A 19,070-nucleotide genomic window follows, 5' to 3' on the forward strand; every position below is an offset into this window, starting at 1 on the left:
CTTTAAGTTTTTTAACATTTTATTTTTAACCAAGCCAATAAATTATTATCTAACTTGTACCAGCATATTAGAAAAAAGTATTAGATTTATGAATATGCTGTTGCTACCAGGCATAGTATATTTAATACAGGTTCCTCCGGCAGTATATATTATTTTGTACCAACGTTTCGGCTCACTATCCGACAAGCCTTCGTCAGGGACTGACACACAAAGCCAACAGGGCGCAAAGTAAAATCACACAAAGAAAAAAGGGGATAAAAATGTGCGAGACGCGTTCAAAATTCACAGCGTAGGTAGAAAATAATATATATTGCCAGAGGAACCTGTTTTAAATATAGTATTAGATTTATGCGCAGAAAATGAAAAAAAAACTTTCGCGCTTTCATTATGGTATAGGTAGAATAGTTGTTTTCTTAGCACTAGGGTAAAAAGCAAATAAAATGATCTGAAGCCGTCCCCTATTTAAAACTTTTTATCACAAAACGTGTAAAATTTGGAAATTAATCTCTAGAAAATAAATCTAATCACCAGCATACGATAAATTTAATTACCAAATACGTTCCTTCGCCCTGTAATCAGAACTTTCTTTCGAATAACAGAATCTGCCTAAATCCGAATGGCGAAAACAAACGATTCTAGCTTCGCATCAATGAAGATTTAACTAAGTACAGAACTTAGTAACCAAAACACTGTTTGTTTGAATATTATATGATAAGTAATTTCGCTTATCTTAATTCGACATGATTCTTTCGAAATTAGGATGATGCTTTTTGTAGCGAAATATATTTATCATATAACATCAAAACAAACTGATTATCGGTTCACTAAGTTCTGTGTTTATAGTTTATTCATTGCCCTGTAACGTTGAACTTTTACCGACAATTAAATACACGGCGCTATTTATGTATATACAAGCCGTGTTGACTTTCCAACTACGTGTTGGTGCAAATTAGCAGTCCGGCGTTTTACTCACAGGAAACGGTGCCACGGTCAAAGACACTTTTCAGTCTCCGGCTGACAACTGATTGTCGTCAAATCGATAAAATAAAATAAATTGTCCGAATAAAAAAACAGAAGTTGTGAGCGGAAAGATCCAGCCCCTATCGATTTGGACTTCAGCATAAATTAAGTGGCCAAACTGCTAAGTCCAAGTGAATACAGACTGGGAACACACAATAAGACCTAAAAAGCAATAATACTAAAGCAGGAAAATCTATAAAACCATAGTATTAGGACCAACGCCAAATACGCCATATTCGCTACAGAATAATAACTTCGTCGTCTGAATAGGACATAAATCTGTCGCAATAAGTCCTAAATTCATCGGAATAAGTGCCAAAAGGCCAAAGTAACGTCCAAAACTGTAGGGAGAGGGTATGGGACGTTTAGGAGCTATGGGTCTGGCATCGGCCGTTTTGGTGTCGACGTTTGAGCGCCCTAGTTTGAATGGCGGCGCTATTTTTGCACCGGAGTTTTTGGGCTGTTTCGGGTTATTAATGGGTAATGGGTTAGGGTTAAGATTGTTAGGGGAGGTTTTGATGTATTTTGGGTAAGGTTTGGGATTAGCTAAAATGTTGTAGGCCTATAGGCCTGATTCTGGCCAATTAGGTGTTATTTCGACGGTTTAGGTCCTAATACGATTTTTTGTATTACGACTATTAGATATTAGTGCTATTTTGGTCTTATTCAGAAGTGTGTTTTATTTCGACGTTGATGTTGATCTTATGGATGGAGTCCTACAGCCTCAATGAATTTTTTTGCTGATCAGGGCTCAACTGTACACAAGTAAAAAAAACGAAACTCCAAAAGCGTGGAACCGCGCTCAATTTCGCCAGATTTCCTCTTCGCTGTTTTTATTCTTCTTCTTCCTCCTCCTCATCAACGCTAGGAATGCGACAAGGACCGTTGGAAGTCGCCTTGAGCAGGAGAACAATGTCCGGATCACTGGTGGCCACCCTGTAGTACTCACGGTAGCTCACTTTGCCGTCCATGTTCTTGTCCATGACGTCAAAAATACCCCTGGCCCTCTGCTTGGCCGTTAGGCGGTCGGTGAGCGCCTTTGCCACCAGGTCCTCGCCCAGCAAACTGTAAATGTTCTGTGGAGAAAAGCTGTTCAATAAGATATCAAATGGCAGTGTTGTACTGACAAGCTACTGTTTTCAAATGACTTGACTTCACTTGACTTGAGTCTTGTGCACAAATTACTTGACTTGTACTTATGTCATTGTGTCAAATAGATAGGGTTTAAATTACGTGTTTTTATCAAATATTTGTTAATATAATTCGGATTTTAATTTCAAATTTTGCACTTAAAACAATTTGCTTGTTGTGCATTGCGTTTTCGTTATTTTGAGTTGAGTTATTGCTCATAATCGGACAAGTTTACCAATTTAAATAGTTTGCGCTTTATTTTTATGTCAATGAATTGACATGGAAGTTGACTTGCTTTAATAATGACTTGGCTGGGACTTGACTTGTTTATTTTTGCAAAATACTTGACTTGAACTAAAGTTATTGTACAAAAGACTTGACTGGGACTTAAGTCGTTTTAAAATGACTTGTTAAAACATTTCCAAATGGAGTCCAGCAACGTTTCTTCTCACATATAGCAATGCCAACGCTAACAGCCAGTAATTGGCTAAACTCTTTGCTTTCTTCGATTTACAGGATACCGAGGCTTCTTGTGTTTCAAGACATGGTGATGTCCTATTCACTTGATTTTTTATTTTCCGCGTTCAGATGTTTTTGGCCACTTTACCAAAACCTACTTTGTCGAGATTAAATCACAAACTTTTTCCAAGTTTTGAGGACAGTCTATGGTCATAGACCTTTTGTATAAGACAGGAGTATAAGAAATATGTGCATGTTTTATGTGCGCAATCGGTCACGTCTTCTTGCAAATAAAAAGGTTTGCCAATTTTAACCAAACAAATGCTTTTTTATTCGAGTTTCGTGCGTTGCTACTTTTTTAGTAAAATTAGGCTTATTTTCAATTGCATAAAACATTTGGGTCCGACCCTGATTAAGAGTGCTTATAAAAGCCACACGTTTCTATAACAAAATTGTTAGTGGAACTTATTACGACCCGTGGCGAACCGACTTAGTTTGGTTTGGCCCGCGACTAGCAAAATATTGCCGACCCCTGGTATAGATAGCTCACCTAAATCCGCCGCAACACTATTCATACAAAAAAAAAACCTTTCGGTCTATTCTAGAGGAAAATCGGTGTTTGTATACAATAAAGTAAAAACTCCAACCTTCATCATGTCTTCCAGTTCAGACAAAGTAACGCTGCCGTCGTTGTCAAGATCGTACATGCTGAAGGTCCAGTGAATCCGCTCCTCAAACGTACCCCGGCAGGTTATCGAGAGGGCACACATGAACTCACGAAAATCCATGATACCGTCACCCGACGTGTCGAACGATCTGACAAAAAACAAGAGTATTATAGCGGTGCTGTCGGAAAGGGGGTTACCGCTTTAAAATGGGAGTTGCAATTATTATACATGTTATGCTAAGACGCTCAAATAATAAATACAAAATGTTTTTCCTTGTATATATCTGTAGGCAATTTCGACAGCTGTATTTAAACCTTTAAAAAAGGGGTAAAACATATGTTTTCGAGCAGCAGTAATTTGATCGGCAATGAACGTATGCCATGCATTAATATGCTAGAACTAGAATATTAATCTACATTCGGACTCCAGCCATAAGACCAAAATAAGAACAACATCAACGTCGGAATAAAACACACTTCAGAATAAAACCAAAATAGCACTAATACCTTATAGTTGTAATACAAAAAAAATCGGATGAAGACCTAAACCGTCGGAATAACACCTAAATGGCCAGAATTATGCCTATACAACATTTTACCTAGCCCCAAACCCTTAAGTACTTAACTAACTTCCCTAATAATTTCAACGCAAACCCATTACCTACCAATAACTCCAAACAACCCCCAAAATCTGTAGCCAAAACAGCGGCGCCCTAACCGCACCATTAAAACTAGGGCGCCCAAACGTCGACACCATACCGGCCGATGCCAGACCCATGACCCCCGATCGTCTCATACCCTTTTCCTACATTTGTAGGAGTTAGTCTGGCCTATTAGTCATTATTCCGATAAATTTAAAACTCATTCCGACAGGTTTGTGTCTGTCTTAATCACACAATTAGGTTATTATTCTGTTGCGGATATTACGGCATATTTGGCTTTATTATGTCGTTGATCTTAATACTACGGTTTTATATATTATTTTGCTTTAGGTCTTATTGTGTGTTTCCCTCCATTTGCTCTAAACTCATATATTTGAGATTAAAAATAATAGAAAAAGACACAAGTCTAGCGGGGTCAATTGAAAAAGAACAGCCAGGTCAACTTTTGACAAAACTTTAACCTTCAAAAACAAAAAAACGTTTATATCTTGTTACACTTACTGTATAATACCGACGATATAATTTAGATAACAGCCCAGGAATACCATGGTTCATTCACACAAGTTTTTAGTCGCCATTTAAAACATGAGAAAGCCTTCCTTAAAATGATTAAGAACACAACAAGCTTATTTAATTGAGATAACATCCCAGGAATATCATACTTCATACACACAAAGTTTTTAGTCGCCATTTAAAATATAATAAAAAAATCCTTATTTAAAAGAGTATTTACATTATTAAAAGTATTTACAAAATTTACAAAAAAAAATCTTTTAAACCCAAGGGGCGGCAATTTGGGTCTTATTACAATAGTTGTGCATTTTATGCAGTTTTTCGGCAAAAATAAACGCACAGTTCGAACAGCAAACCCACCTGAAAATCCTCTCCGCGTAGCCGGAAGAGTCGACGCTGGGAAAGACCTCGGCGTACAGATTCTGAAACTCCGTCAAACTCAGCATACCGGTGGGACAGTCGCGCATAAACGACTCATACCATTCTGTAATCTCGCTGGCTGTGTACTGCGTGCAACGCACCAGGTCAGAAAAGTCGGGCGCTCGGACGATTTTGCTCTTTTTCTGGCCCATGTTATTAACTTGAGTTCTCGCTGTGCTATGCTGACAAACTGCTGGATGGAACAACGTCGTAGCTCTGCGCCCAGCCGGACTTTATTGACTGTCTTTCGGTTGAAACGCGTCCCTAATCCGCTTTGCACTTGTTAAAGCTTTGATCGACCTTTTTCATCACTGCTTTGTGGACAAGTGGGCGGCTTTCGCTTCTTAGCCTATCCTCACAGTCGATTTCACCCGTCAAATATTCAACATTTCAAGTTGGCTTTGCTCGTTTCACAAAATCGATCCGGGGGTTTGAGCTCAACAAGCGTGGAAAAAAAATACACGCCACACTCCTAAGAGAATGTTGGAGCATTTAGGCATATTTAGACGACAGCCTTAAGTTGTTTAGTTATCAAATAATAGTGTTCGCTCAGTTTCTGCTGAACGGTTATCAACCAAGACTAAACACTACTAACGTGATCCCAAGGTCAAATGGATTAAAAACCTTCTGAAAAGTTGTGTGGAAAACTTCCATTGCAGTTCTACAATACGTCGGTAATATTTATAAATCACGTCTCACAACTTTCAAGGAAAACCTGTAGTTGGTGACTATATGTATACGCTTAATACTGAAGCTATTGACCTGTAGGAGCCCAGCAACACCACGCTAACATGTAAAAGTGGAAAATGTGGTGTTGTAATCCCAACGAGCTAAGCCACACAATCACCAATCTCCAATCGACGGATTTGTCAGATTATTATGAGAGCGCAATCAACGTCGGCGTTTTTAATCTCGCGTAACTCGAACTGAATGGGTTTTGCGGCAAATCAGTCTTCTACAAATCTACAGCGCCTTGGTTTTTCGACATTCTGTTACATAATGGCCAAGTGCTATGTTGTATACTAGTCTTGTTCTTGTGGAAAAGGGACGAATTCTTAAAAGTTGGTGATTTTTGCATTTATCCCTTTAATAAAATTTTCGGACACCAGTTTTTTTAAAGCTGGATTAGGATTTAGCGTGGTTTTTAATTTTGAAAATAAACAGTTCGCTCAACGTGATCCTAAAAGCTACTATTTTAATACGAACGCACATAACCATCGACGTTTGTGTTACATACATTAACCGTACATACGTTTGTGTTATATATCTAATGAATGTCACAACTTGTGGCTTGTAACTCACAAGTGTATAGACACCCATATATTTTACACAGGTTCGTAACGAGGTTATTGTTCTTGATTTAATATGGTCGACCGTGTATAGCAGGTTACTGGCTGCTTTGCAAAATAGGGTAAAAGGTGCGTTACAAGCAGAAAACGAGAAAAATGCACCAAGGCAGTGTGCTGTGAAATAGGGGACTGCATTAAAGACATTTACATAAACCACAAAATGTCTGTTTTACAAGGCCTGTGGAAACACTTTATCTATAACAAAACAAACTTTACAAACACGATAGTTTAGTAAATATTTTGTGCAAAACATATTTTAAGGCATATTGATACAAGTAGAATAGTGGGTAAGTTGCCTAATAAATGGTTACGTGCTGATATATATGTATATCAAATGTTATTTCATGAACAAAAACATTCTTCAAGCTTGCTTAATCTTCATTGGTTCGCCATTTGTGTATAGTAGTTTTGCATCGACAATAATCAAAATAGTAAGATATAAGTTGTAATAAATGGTTTAAATATGCTGACACCTACACATGTTAAAACATCGCATATATGGTTTGAAAAAATTAATGTTTATAAGAACTCTATGAAAAGTCGTAGTCGCTGCCGCTGGATGTCGTCCTACTCAAAGTACTTCCAGATGACGTAATTCTCTTTCGCAATGATTCCCGGCGTATTTGCCTAGAAAAGTAATTTAAAATTAAAACTTTAAAAACACATAAAAAAGTTTGATGGGTTTCTGTGGTTTGTGTAATAAAACTGCTACAATGTTTTCAAAAAACAAAAATTAGATTTAACATCAATAAAAAATAGGAAAAAAAGATTAGAATAAAAGGTTGGTTAAGAACTACCAGAGGAGCTGTATTTTGATTTATTATATGCCTGGTAGCAACAGTTTTTATATCTACGAGATCTTATGTTTACCGATACAAAAAACCTAAAAACATTTATTAAAACACAAAAAACACCGACTTGTTTTTGTAGAGGGCCACCTCCTCAGCTTTGACCAAGGGAAGAAGAAGAAGTTTCGTGTCCGGGTCCTCCACGCATCGCTGAAGCAGCTCCAAGTACGTGAGGTTCTCGTTGGTATTCGGATCCAGAAATCCCTTTGTGTCGTCACTGGGGTCGTCCAGCGTCTCGTGAAGTCGCTCGTCGAAGAGTCCTGAAATATCGAAAAGTCCGGATAGCTTTGGTAGTACAGAAGTCATCAAAGTTTCCCCTAATATGTCGATCAATTATGCAAGCAAAGCGGGCCAGAAAAACAACCAGTCTGCAGTGCGGTTCGAACTCACGACCTCCGGTTAAGCGCTAAACGTCGTTCTACCAACTGACCTACACAGGCTCAGAGGGGAGCGAATCGACAAACAACCGTGCGCTAATGCTTGCCACATACTGTTAGTGCAAGCAACTTCACATTGAAGGGGATCTACAGTACTATATGATTGTTCAAGGAAAGATGACACACATATGTGTTCAACAACTTTGATCTAGCCCTTCTGAAGCTGATTTTTGACCAACGATTACGGCTTACGTATGATTGGTACACCGAAAGCCATCGCAGACTCACCGATTCTATCGATCAATTATGCAAGCGAGGCAGGGTAGAGAAACAAATAGCCTGCAGTAAGGTTCGAACTCACGACCAATGCGAAGTTGCTTATACGAACATAATGTAGCAAGCATTGGGATATGGTTGTTTCTCGACTCGCTTCTCTCTGAGCCAGTTGGTAGAGCGACGGGCCCGGTATGACCAGAGGTCATGAGTTCGAACCTCACTGCAGGCTAGTTGTTTTTCTACTTGCAGCATTGATCGACATATTCGGTAAATCTGCGATGGCTTCCGGTGTACTAATGATATCGTTGGAGAAAAAGCAGCTTAAAAAAGGCTATAGAATTATTCTTGTAGTATTTTGAAAAGTATTTCGGATATTTTAAGCGAAACAATAGTTAAATGTAAATAATGTATTTCAAAGATTACAACATCACTAAATTATAATACCGCTACATCTAAATCGGAGCGTGCGATACTTACGTAACCAGTTATACTTTTGTGCAAGTTTAAGTTATTTATCGACGAGTAACTGTGGTTCTTAATTTACATACTTCTTCCAAACAGAGATTCAAAACGACCTTCAAATTTGAATTTCTTTCAAACTTTCCACTAACTACATATTCTGTCGTTTACAGCAGCCTACAATTCAATTACCTCGCTCAAATGCGACCTCTACCGGCAGCCTGTGGTTGGCAACGGGATCAATGATGCCTCCAGTGGCGATTTGTGCTTCCAGCAAACGTATGCCGTGATTCTCGACAATTAACCCCTAAACAAAATATTTTAAAATCAGTAGAATATATCCTATTCTATGGATAAAAACATGTTTCATATTTTTAATCGAATGACCAACAGTTTTAGGATTATTATGAAGCGTTTAAAGTTACTTTTAATGAGGAAGGTGAAATACGGCGTTTTTACTGTATATAACAAAAAACGTAGCTTCAAAACTCACGCGTTTCATAGCTTGAAAGAGAGAAATGGTTTCGTCGGAACCTTTCGGCTTGTATCCGTGCACAGCACGTTCCGCTCGAGTAAGCACAGCGGCAAAGGCACGGTCGAGTAGATTCAGCTTAAGCGCGTCTTCAATCGACATTTTCTCATCTGTGATGGGGTCGATAATGCTCCCTGTGGCCGCCTGGGCTTCAAGCAGGCTCAGAGCTGTACCTGTTAAAAACAAGGTAAGGTTTAATTCAGTGGTTCACAACCAGGGTGCCGCGGCATCCTTGTGTGCCATTTATAATGCCCAAGGGTGCCGAGAGATATTTAAGAATCTTTTGGTATCTGAGTTTTGCTCAACTTTTACAAATTTTGGTGTAAGATTAGAGTGGAATAAATCCAATTATATCTTCCTATGTCGTGTGGAGTTGATGTGTGTTGTTCCAGTTTCGTTTGTTGTAACATTGATTTTACTCACTGTAAAATCGGCAATCAACCTGCAAAGACCTCCTTCTAGTTTAAATTGCAAAAATAATTCAACACTGTGGCCGCCTGGGCCTTAAGCAGGCTCAGAGCTATTGAAAATTAGTGCAGGTTTCAATTATTAAGGTCCTTCTTTTTTATTCTAAGTTACCTGCTTTGTATCAAAAGGTTCGACAATCACCTCATGCTTCATGATAGCATTGTTGAAAAACAGTAGCCTACCTTTAGGAAATTGTAAGTTTGCTTTTTAGAAAATTTCGCAGCTTATATTCGTGTTTTTGTTTTTGTATTTTTTTGATAAACTACAGTGCTATTCAGATTACAAAAAAAACAGGCTTTGTGCCGAAATTACAAAAAATCAACTTTTAAACAAACGAACTAAATACGTTTCGACTTGGACATTATTATTTATAAAAAGTTGGAAAAAGAGTCTGTTTACCGTTTCACAACTGCATTGTATCAAAATTATGCAGACTCGTTCCAGATCTTAAGTCTTTTCAAGTATAGTTTAGCTTTTAACCCAGGTCTCAGTCATCGCTCCTCGTTTTTTTTTTCTGCTCAAACCCGATGCTCACCCCTGGAAATTATTCCTTCCTTGTAAGCTGCATAAAGCGACATCTTGATGCCAGTCTGGTCATTGTAGATACCGGCGATAGGATATTTACCAATCAGGTAAGGCAACAATTCGCGTTCTATCTCCTCTTCAGTTACCTGTGGCAAAAGTAGATAGTTTTTTAATGGGTAACATTAAAATAAAATATACTCATATGAGCTACATTGGAAAAACTGTAAATGTAAACACTAGAGCTAGATTTTGGATTACCTATTTTCGAAAATAATTATGGTTTGAAATTCTAAAGCAATGTTACTAACTCATATTCGGGAATTGTAATTTCAGTCTACTAATCGACATTGGTTTATCGGAAACTGCTTCATAAAGCGACTTACTGGTCGTCATATAAAGAAACGAAAAGCATTAGCTTAAACCTGAAAATTTCAGTTTTATAAAATCCTCCACTGAAATTCATTAGAAAAGTTTAAATTATGCGATTCCAAGTTATCAGGTAATATTCAAATCAAACTCAACGCTGCACTGAATAAGTGCTATTGGAAAACACCTTGACCCTTGCAAGATTAATGTCGACCCCAGTTCCTTATCAGTAACAGTACAACAGTCTAGCAAAGCTAACAATGCAGGTCATACACAGATGTTCTGACGATGCCTTTTCCGGCGAAAGAAATATATTTACGGTAAATATACCCTTCAACACTATAGATAGTGTCTGGCTTAAATTTCTAGCTTTGATAGACTGCTGTGCTGTTACTGATAAATCACATAAAATCGGAATTTATGAGTCACACGACGCAATATGCCATAATAAGCGGAGCACATCTGAAATCAATCTTGTTACGTTGAGTGAAGAAACAGAAAATGTGATATGAATGATGAAGTCTAACTTATCCACAGGCACATGCTCGTTGGTAGCAATTTCTTGGTAGCAAATCACTGTGCCTGTGGGTATGATACGGCCATTTACAAAGATATCTATAGATAGTCTCTGACTTGAATTGCTAGTTTTGTTAATCTATTCTGACGATCAAAGTCAAACTTAAACAACGCTCTTTGTGAGGGATTACCTTTTCCTCTTCGAGTTCGATGACCCGTGACTCTGTGATGATGTTAGCGTCGATGAGGTCATTCAGCTTCACAGTTTTCCTCCATCCGGAGCGAAACCTGATCTCGTTCCTAGACTTCGTCCTCTTAAGGACTAGGGGAGCCGGAGCTTGCTGGACTCCTTCCTCTTCGATTTTCGCGACTAGGTCCTCAACCGAAGGCATGGCTGTTACTATGACGATAATTGGATGGATGAGTTGACTGAACGCTCTGATAACTGATATTTTTTGTGAGACAGTTAAGTTAAATGGGGTTAGTCGGTGTTGTAAACAAGTCATTTTGAAATGATTTAAATCCAAGTCAAGTCATTTGTAAAATAACTTAAGTCCAAGTCAAGTCTTTGTAAACGAATAACAAGTCAAGTCCGAGTCAAGTCTCGGTTATAGCAAGTCAATACCAAGTCAAGTTCTTGTTATGGAAATTATGCGGTAAACTACTAAAATTGGTAAACTAACTCGATTACGAGCAATAACTCAACTAAAAATACCAAAAAACGTAATATATGACAAGCAGATTGTTTTATATAGTATAAAAAAGCCTAAAAAAACTCTTTATTTTAACCCAAGTCATTTGCCAAAAGATTTATGTGGTGTCAAGTCATTTTTGCCCAAATGAAGTCCAGTCAAGTTATTTGAAAACAGTGACTCAAGTACATTTAAGTCAAGTCATTGGCTTTTGTCATTACAACACTGGATTAGGTAAGATTGATTTTTAATAAAAGAATCCGCTTAAATGCGAATGGTGAAATACAAAAATTCTGGTCGCACATCAAGTGATAAAGATTAAACAAAGTACAAAACTTAAAAACAAAACATACTTTGTTTAGAAAAAAAATGTAAAATATCGTGGTAAATAGTGTTTTTGGTGTTGTTATTTATTTCGCTCCATCCTTTGATAACTTCCCTCCGTTTAGTTTTTTTTACTGGTTTTCGCAGTGTGATATCAGTGCACGTGGTTGTTTTTTGATTGCATCATTGTCTTGTTGCAATAATAGTCATACAAGTACACCATTATGCTAAAGGAGTGGCTATAACGCTCATCCTTATATTTGCGTATTCCTTGCTATTTATTTTGTCTAGGAGTTTTTTACTATATTTAATCTTAATTTTCGGTTAGCAAGATTTCATCCTAAGAAAATGAATAAATATTTAAACGGGCATTAGACGATTTTACTCACAACAGCACTCACTATGAACCACAGGTTATTTTTTGACTGATGCATTGTGAAACTTATATGTAAGAAATACCTTCTTCTGCGAGAGTTTTTCCATCAACCTCATCAGCCACGTCGTTCGTCTTCTCTCCATCGTCCGAAGTTATTTCCTTGATGTCCTAAACATAATTTCGTTTAAAATTAAGTCAAAACCTATTAAAAACCAGCAGTATTTAAGTATGTAGTTTTCATGTTATTTAAGTTATATTTATTAGCTATGACCAACTATATAATCTTATTTAATACAACCTTGGCGTCCAAAATAACGACATCCTCTGTTTGAGTTGCTGTGTCAGTCAAGTCTTTATCAGGAGCGTCTACAAATGTTAAAAAAAGATTAAAAATATGGTTTAAAGATTCTCTTAAAAAACAACACTAAAAAGTAAGTCAATTAGGGCGTTTAAGTTAATACCAATTTATATTATTCCCAGAACCCATGACTTCCAATATGAAATATTACAACTTGGCAATAATAGTGATACTGTTTATTATATTTAAAAATCGAGTCTATGTTGACTTAAGTCTTTCGGACAAATGACTTGAGTTAAAATGAAGTGTTTTCTATAAGTATTTTTTCAAAATATTGAGCTATTTATTCAAATTTTTGCACATAAAATAATTTGCTTGGTGCATGTTACGTTTTCCTTATTTTTTAGTTCAGTTATTTCTCATAATCGAGTTTAAAAATTAGTTTATCGTTTTATTTTGAATAGTTTTATATATAGTTTATCGTTTTATTTTCAATAGTTTATCGTTTTATTTTGTCGACAAGGACGTGACTTGAAGTTGACTTGCTCTAATTATTACTTGACTGGGACTTGACTTTCACAACTGATGACTTGGACTGGGACTTGACTTGTTGTTTATTCAAAAAGACTTGACTTGGACTTAAGTTATGTTAGAAATGACTTGACTCGGACTTAAGTCATTTCAAAATGTATTGTTTACAACACTGGCAGTTGCCCACTATCGTTATCGATAACACGCGTTGACCTACCTCGCTGTATGCTATCGGAGTCGAGATCCACATTGTCATAACCGTGAAGTTTCCGCCCTTCTATTGGCACTGCCCCTGTGGAGAATATACTTTAATTAGGCATTTATTGCTTGTATTGAATAAGCTAGGTTGGCTTTGTTATAATAATATTTAGTCCATTTATGGTTAAAGTTTTATGTCCAGTAAGAAATAACTAAGGTGTGGTCGACCATTAGTAATTTTAAACAGATATAGCATGTTCACCGAAAGCCATTGCAGATCTCAGTTGTTAAATCAATAACAACACATATATGTGTGTGCGTGTTTCATTGAATATAGCATGTAAGTTCAGTTGCTTACAAAAATTAAGCGCCGGGTGACAAGTAATTTAAGGTTTTATACAAACTAGTCACCGTGACAAATTTGGGGAAGGGCAAGACCGCCCTAAAAAGTCCTGCTTAAATATCGCTCTATTGCTTGACGCGCTTGACACGCAACACAAGAAACCGTTTGCGTGGGTGTGGGAGTGCTGCAGTTATACTGAATGAGTGTTCACGTTACCAGTCGAAAATTCCAGCACAAGAACGCTATTATCAAGCACACACAAACTATCGGAAATCAAAACTCAAGTGGAATTTTCCTTTATAAACACAGCATAGGCAAAGTAGAGTTGATTCTTTAAAAACTTGATAGCTTGTCTGGCGGGTCTTAATCTAATTGTGATGATTTAAGGTTTTGAAGTTCAACTTTTCCCAAGGGAGCATGACGCCGTAACGGCGACTGGGCTATTTGTACCTACAAGGCGTCATCGGGATTTTTCACGCTACGGCGAGTAACTCGGAGTGTCTCTGCTGCTCACATACATGATTTATACTCAACAGCTTTTATTAACACAAATTAAATCAGTTCAACTTTTTAAACGTTTGGTTATTACATAATTCACATGTTCTTCCTTTTACGGGAGAAAACACTCTTGTTTTACGATCAAAGGATACCCAAACAACATTGTTTTATATAGTTATTACTTAACCGAAACTTTAGATAGTATAACATATTTAACCTAATGCGCTGTTTTACTTATGCAGTGGATCCCTATTTGTCTTACGGCACCACTCATAACTAGTTTTTATTTAGCGGTACCCAGGTACTAGCGTTTTCGTTATCTGGTTTAAATGCCACAGAAAACAATTCTACACAATGACAGAAAATACAATTCGATTTTTTGTATTCCTACACAGGCATCTGTACCAATGAACTTACCAATAGAGCAAAAGATTTGTTAATAAGATTGTTAAAAAGTCCTAAATATCTCTAGGCAACCTTGGTTAGTCGAAATGGCGCCTTTGAGTGCCGCTGCGCCCCAGTAGGGAGTCGCTGTACTAATCAGTGTACAAATCAGCAAATTACTTATGGTGGTAAATCTGAAATGGCGACTAGCAGCGCTTTCCGCAACTTATAAAAAGTATGTGTTCCATAAAACCCGTCAACCCAAATATATTCAAATGTGCCGACTTACATCTTGCCCACAGAAACCGGGTCAGCATAATCAAACCGATGACGTCAAGCAGAATGACGATCGAAAAGAGGTCAAGAAAAAAATCCAGGTAGCCAGGACCATAGTTAAACGACCAGAAAAGTGCCATGAAACATTTGGGTTAAATAACTTTAAACGCCGAATACTACCTACTGAAAGCTAAAGCGTGCAAAAGAGCAGACACACTTAATGAAAAATAGATTTATAGAAAGATCCTGACAGTCATGCAGTTATTGCACCGATACAGCGTGATTGGCAGTAACGTTAAATTAGTTTATCGTCGATTTTAGTTTTTTGACAAAATGATCTTTGTTTTGCTACAGCAACAAACCAGTTACCATGAAATTGTTAACTTTTGCAATTCGCCGCAGGCCAACTTCTCGTTGCAGCGAGGGCCTGAGGTTTATTTTTAAAATTCGATTAAAATATATGACGTATGATCCGACCATTTCCGCAATTCTTACGACTTTCTGCGAATGTGCGCGACAGGCGCTAACCGAAATATAAGGCACTACTAGAAAAGTTGTTATAAGGCTCGGCTGGGGTTAATAATACACCTTCTTTATCAAGGAAACCTTCAGTGGTATTTAAAAGTTTGTTTTAATCTGTTTTTCGCTAATGAAGTAGAACTATTAACTTAATATACGTGGTGACAAAATTAGCTTCTTAATCAAAACATTTAACATGTTTAAGTGTGAGTGATATACACTTAAAAATAAAGCGCCTGTGACGCAAGTAGAAATTACACACGAAATACTTTTAAAATTTGAATTATAGAAATCCTCAGCTTACAGCAGTACTGAGCTGCTGTCTGAAGATATATCAGTCACCTCAACAGCTTTCCCTGCCTTAAATCATCAATTATTCGCGCAAAACCTTTCACAAAAAACCGCAAGCCAACAGTACAACGGCCTTTGTACTTCGTAGTAGCATTAAATATAGATGAAAAAGCGAAAGCACTACTTAAAGGCAAACAGCACTGAAGAGCTGTACGATCAGTCCCACTGCAACACACAACGTTGGCTTGCCAGTAATAAAGACAGCAGAAAAGTTCAAATTTACCCTCGTCCCCACTGACACAGTCAACATTTACATTGTGGGCGCCGCTGCAGTTTCGCGCGCTCTCGCGGGCATTGTTGGCAGCGCTGTTTTATTTTTGCCGAAAGTTCCCAAACGACCCCGCTCTCGGAATTATTATCGGGCGCGATCGTGCGCATCCAACCGTGAAACCCCTGTAGCACGTCATCGAAAAGACTCCGAACAACGAATTAGCTTTGAGAAATTGAGATGGCTGTTTGTTTCTTTATTTTGGAGTTTGCGCAGCGCTTTTTAAAGAAAGGGTAAAAAACTTTGTGCTGATTTTGTAAGTTGAAACATTTACCCAGGGTATTGCGTGGATTTTAATACGTGCCAATCTGTATGTTCTGTATGTAGTTTAATCATCTGTATAAACCAGGCTTTCTCAACCCTTTTCACGTCGTCCCAAATACTAGGTATAACAACGAAGCTTTGGCATCATAATTATCTCAACTAAATGCTTTGTAATGGAACAAAGCATAATACAAATGGCGTAAATGCATTAGAATTGATTTATTATGGCTTCGTATTTCTCGCGCAATTTGCACAACATTTGTAGAATCTCCCCCAGAACCAATCTCGTTAATTGGAACCAAGCGAACTACTGCAGTCTGTGTACCAACAATATCAATTGGCGACCCACATTTTAAGCCGGGATCCATGGATTGAAAACAGTGGATCACATTTACAGAAAGATTTCATAACAGGTATTTGCTTAAATAACAGCTCTAACCATTTGAGTGTAGGCTAGTATACATTTGTCTTCTAAGTATATTAGAACAAATGGCACTGGTCTAGAATCCTACCACATTATTACCGGGGGGTTATATTGTCAACATTGTTTGGGTTAGGTTGCGAGTTAGCGTTTGGGTTCAGGTGGGTAAAGAATTATTTTTATTATCTTTTTAACTCCATATTCATTTTGATGCAATTTCCTTTTCGAAAACTGCTAAAACATCTTGTTACAAATCAACGACCATACACAGTATCTTAAGTGCGTCCTTTCGATAAATTTATTTCGAACCCTCATTTTTGATACCGTTCCTGAGCGGGTTTGGGGTAGCCGAGCGTAAACTAGTTTACTTTTATCGCGTATTGTATTGTGAAGCGGCAAAGCGTGAAACGCTGAGTACACGGGAAGAACCCTTTTGTCGCCGGACGTCGCAACACCGAATAAAATGTCTTCGATACAAAATCATTCAGGCAAAAAATATGGAACGCCTAATTGAATGGTATAAGACAGTGGTTCTAAAACCGTTTTCCCTGCTGCACCCCTTTTAAATTATTAACCAATTCTCGCGCCCCTTATAAAATTGCTTGAATAACTAAACCTTTGTCATTCTTTGTATTTCTATACAAGTAACTAATAACACAATTCCCAGATGTGGGTTAGTTTTACATTTAATTATAAGAAAAAGCATAAATTGCAGTAATGCATTTTTAGTTTCTGATTCAGCATCCCCGCACACCTGGTTAAGATACCCCGCATCTAAAAGAAGTGTTCTGCAACATTTTGACGGGAAACAGTGGTTTAAAAGCCTATATGCTAAAATAGTGAGACTTACAAAGTTATTTTTGTTGTGTAAAGTGATAGCAGGCTGAGATAGATTGATTCCCATCTATATCAGAATCGGATGCCAACAGACCAATGCGTGGCTAAAATGGCTTATCTACGGATGAAAGTGGGGCGCTGGCTGTATTGTTAGTATCATGAAGAATGATCTTATATGAACCCGCGGTAACTGGACTTCTGCAGTGTTGGCTAAACCCGGTACCTACACTTAAATCACTCTTCCGTACTTGTTACTCGACCAACCGTATCTAAACGTGGCTTAAAATCTGCGGCGAAGGCGTTTTGTCATCTAAACCTAAACCGCAGTGTAAACTCAATGTGATTTAATAACATAGCAAACATATTTAACGACTTGCGTCGTAGCTAGAGTGTTTGCCCACACAAGTTTATAATGATAAGGTAGCTAAACAGCGCCGATGAACAGGGTACAGTGAGGGAATGACACGCTTCTGACAGTCAATATTTGCCGGCTAGGTTTACTGGCAAAACGCCAGTAGCCAAAGGCTACGTTTTCTGTCGACAATTGTTTACGCAACAGTTTATAAGATTCAATTTTTTGGAACAGCTAGCATCAATTGCTACATTATGTTATATTACCCACTTTTTACAATAAAAGAAGAAGCTTTCAACTCTTTTTTTTAAATGTTTAGTTGATATTTGGGGCCGCAAGCAATTGATAGTAGTCAGCGTAATACATTCGAATTATGTTTCGACAGTTCAATACCGTACAGTTTATACTTGTTTATGAATACCGGTCTTTTCCTAAAGGGAGAAAGACCTAACGTAAACAAAGATTTAATTGTGAAACTCTTCAGGCTGTTACTTGGCATCACAGAATGCTATATACTCATGTATAACTACAAGGCTGTATATCGTCATTTACAACTGATGATTGGCCAAAGCCGCCCGCTAACGATAAATCCATGTCTTTCAAACAAAAAGACAAACAAATTTTGTCCTACCTGTTTTCCAGTTTCGCCTGAAAGCTAGATAGAGCGCTAGAAGCATCAGAAAGACGGCCATAGTCACCATTATAGCTCCGACAATGTACGGCGTTATAGGCTGACTGCAGCTGTTCGCTGCCAGTGCCAAATTTATACAGCTTAACAGCGTCACCAAACGGAACATTTTTTAATTTTATTTGGCCACTAAAAATAATTTGGTGTTTAAGTGCTAAGACACGATTTGTTCTGACTTCCTACACTTAAAAAGTGTTTAAAACGCTAAATACCAGTCTTCAAACCACACTGTTTCGATGTTACTCATTGGGTTACAAATGACAAACTATTCCTTTTAATTGTTGCTTATTAACTTTTTATTTGGTTGCTGTAGGTAGGGCCGGTTGACGACCTTCTCAAACATTAAAAATTAGAGCAAGCTTTTAGTGTGTTTTAAGTCAGCATTTTTACAGCAAAAAATAGTTTACTTTCTATTGTTGAACAACATAGAGTCCGAGCTACTGTTCAAGTCAATGCTATATGTATCTAAAAAACTAAAACTTTAAACGCTTTACTAACTTACGAATTTATCCACCAGTGTTTTGCTTTCAGATTTGCCAGGACTATGGCTTGCTTCTATCAACGCCCTATGCAGCGCGGCAAGGCTCTGTCCTAAACTTTAAAGCCCAGTAGTTAGCCCTTTAAGTATGTCAGGAATTCAGGTAAGTACAGCCGTGTCGCTTCAGTGCCTTTTGGGGGTAATGGAGGCCACACGAAACTGTGATTACCGACTGTAGGCATGCATGACGAGGAGTATCTCTAGTTTACCTGTACACTTTGCAAAAAGCCAGTCCTTTTGTTCACCTTAGAGGCGTAAAAATTACACAACATATAGGTTGGGGATAAAAAAAAGTTGCTGATTTCGTAGCGGCCATGTTAACTT

General features: G+C 37.7%; 2 protein-coding genes across 2 annotated transcripts; both read right to left on the minus strand.

The window, feature by feature from the left end:
• Window positions 1–1,853: 1,853 nt before the first annotated feature.
• Window positions 1,854–5,024, minus strand: LOC146157407 (visinin-like protein 1). Its single transcript, XM_083388205.1, has 3 exons — window positions 4,813–5,024; window positions 3,258–3,426; window positions 1,854–2,096 (listed from the first exon to the last, which is right to left on the minus strand). Exons 1-3 carry the CDS (start codon window positions 5,022–5,024, stop codon window positions 1,854–1,856), a joined length of 624 nt encoding a protein of 207 aa, XP_083244331.1.
• A 1,186-nt stretch (window positions 5,025–6,210) lies between these two features.
• On the minus strand, window positions 6,211–18,237 carry LOC146157408 (uncharacterized). The gene is made up of 10 exons (XM_083388206.1): window positions 18,152–18,237; window positions 13,027–13,101; window positions 12,279–12,346; window positions 12,064–12,148; window positions 10,780–10,988; window positions 9,717–9,852; window positions 8,675–8,886; window positions 8,374–8,488; window positions 7,140–7,329; window positions 6,211–6,848 (listed from the first exon to the last, which is right to left on the minus strand). The coding sequence occupies exons 1-10, from the start codon at window positions 18,219–18,221 to the stop codon at window positions 6,752–6,754; spliced, it is 1,257 nt and encodes a 418-aa protein (XP_083244332.1). The 5' UTR covers window positions 18,222–18,237; the 3' UTR covers window positions 6,211–6,751.
• Window positions 18,238–19,070: the final 833 nt, after the last annotated feature.

Source organism: Ascidiella aspersa, chromosome 4 (genome assembly GCF_963924565.1).
Source record: "Ascidiella aspersa chromosome 4, kaAscAspe10.2, whole genome shotgun sequence".
In the NCBI taxonomy this organism is placed as follows: domain Eukaryota; kingdom Metazoa; phylum Chordata; class Ascidiacea; order Phlebobranchia; family Ascidiidae; genus Ascidiella; species Ascidiella aspersa.